This window comes from Mesitornis unicolor, unplaced genomic scaffold (genome assembly GCF_000695765.1).
Source record: "Mesitornis unicolor isolate BGI_N332 unplaced genomic scaffold, ASM69576v1 scaffold3037, whole genome shotgun sequence".
Classification (NCBI taxonomy): domain Eukaryota; kingdom Metazoa; phylum Chordata; class Aves; order Mesitornithiformes; family Mesitornithidae; genus Mesitornis; species Mesitornis unicolor.
This window is the reverse complement of record NW_010195536.1, coordinates 11,970-13,512: the sequence shown is the minus strand read 5'-3', so window position 1 is coordinate 13,512 and position 1,543 is coordinate 11,970. Positions and strand designations below refer to the sequence as shown.

Here is a 1,543-nt window from a genome sequence, read left to right as displayed (position 1 = left end):
TGAAATCTCACACACATACTGTTTAAGAAAAATACATAAAATCAAAACTAAAATTCCAAATGCTACTGTTTTCATATTCTTGTCATTAAAAATAAGAATCTGTTCTGAAGATATTTAAAACTAAGTTTTAGTGGAACAGAAAAAGCAACTTACCACTTCATTTGGGTGCACCAAAAAGAGATAAATTCCTGGATATTTTTCAAAGACCTGAAAGGAGCTGTGACTTTGTTCCATTCTACAGAGCACTTCTACACACAGCTCACCTTAAAAGATAAACACAGAGTAAGGACTCCTTTATATGCTCACAAAACAACAAAAAAATCATTTAGTGTAAGAATAAATATTTTATATACACACATACACATTAGTACTTCAGTTTAACTATTTGCTAATTTCACCTCCAGTAGAAACAACACCATTCCCTTCCAACTGTATTCGGTAAGATACATACAGACTTTCTCATGCAGCAGCAGATACGGATATTTCAGTATTTCTAGAAGGGGCACTCGCAGGTTATTCTCAAAATCTGGGCCCACATAACCAGACAGCTGTGTGTCTCCATTCTCATCCACTATAAACAACTCATCATCTTCTCCAGCTTCAGCTCGCATAGATTTCTCAATGTGGGCAACAAGACGGGAGGTTTCCAGCTCCCACAAGACCTATTCAGTGGAAAAAAGTAACTAATCAAAGTGCGTTTGTGAAGAAAGTGATTAAGGACATTTATTATTGCACGTAGAAACCTTAACTAGACTTTCAAAACTTAGAATTTCAACTCTCACTTCACAGTCAAGATTATAAAGTAATTTTTAAAAGAGTCGCATTGAAACCAGAAGAATTTTTTTAATTGTTAAATACTCATAAATTGTTTCAATAACTATTTCAGGCCATAGGTTAGTCACAAAACAGTTCCACTGGCCAATATAATGTATTACCATATTTAAGCAGATGGGAAAAGCAATTTTTAGATCTTGACGTGCCGCGTATTTTGAAGTGTGTTAGTGGAAGGAAGTCAATGCAAATAATGCAAGCAGACTGATTGACTTGCTGAGTATCTGCAGGGGATTCGGCTCACTTAACATTACTCATCTACAGTAACTGCTCTAAACCTCAATTAGAAACCAAGGTTATTTCCTACAGTTAACGGACACAGAAGGGAACTTTCAACACTTATTACCAATCTATACTGAGATGGGTTGCCCTCCAGAGAAGTTTAGCTGACTAGTTTAAAGACCAACCTTTTACGATCTGTATTACGATCGATTAGCTACAAATATTCATTAGACATACATATACACATAAGGGAAAGTATGTTTTCCAAAATACAGAACTGGTTTATAATAACGGAGAATTATAAAAGGCTTAGAGTAAAATGAAGAATTTTAAAACTTCTTCCGTATTTTTTTAACTGCACAATCTCACAGGCTTGCAAGATCAGATCGCTGAAACTCAAGCGTAGTAAACTACAAATGAAAAATGAAAGCAATCAAAAAGAGGAACAAACTGAAAGCTGATTGGATGCCAGAGGAAGGAACTACATTAA

At 35.0% G+C, this 1,543-nt stretch overlaps 1 protein-coding gene across 1 annotated transcript in view; it reads right to left on the bottom strand.

Moving 5' to 3' along the window:
- The window catches only part of SETX (senataxin), a 26,271-nt gene that overhangs the window by 24,176 nt on the left and 552 nt on the right, over positions 1 to 1,543 (bottom strand). The window contains 2 exon segments of the mRNA XM_010188141.1: positions 154 to 263; positions 452 to 662. Of these exon segments, the coding sequence (XP_010186443.1) occupies positions 154 to 263; positions 452 to 662 (321 nt within the window).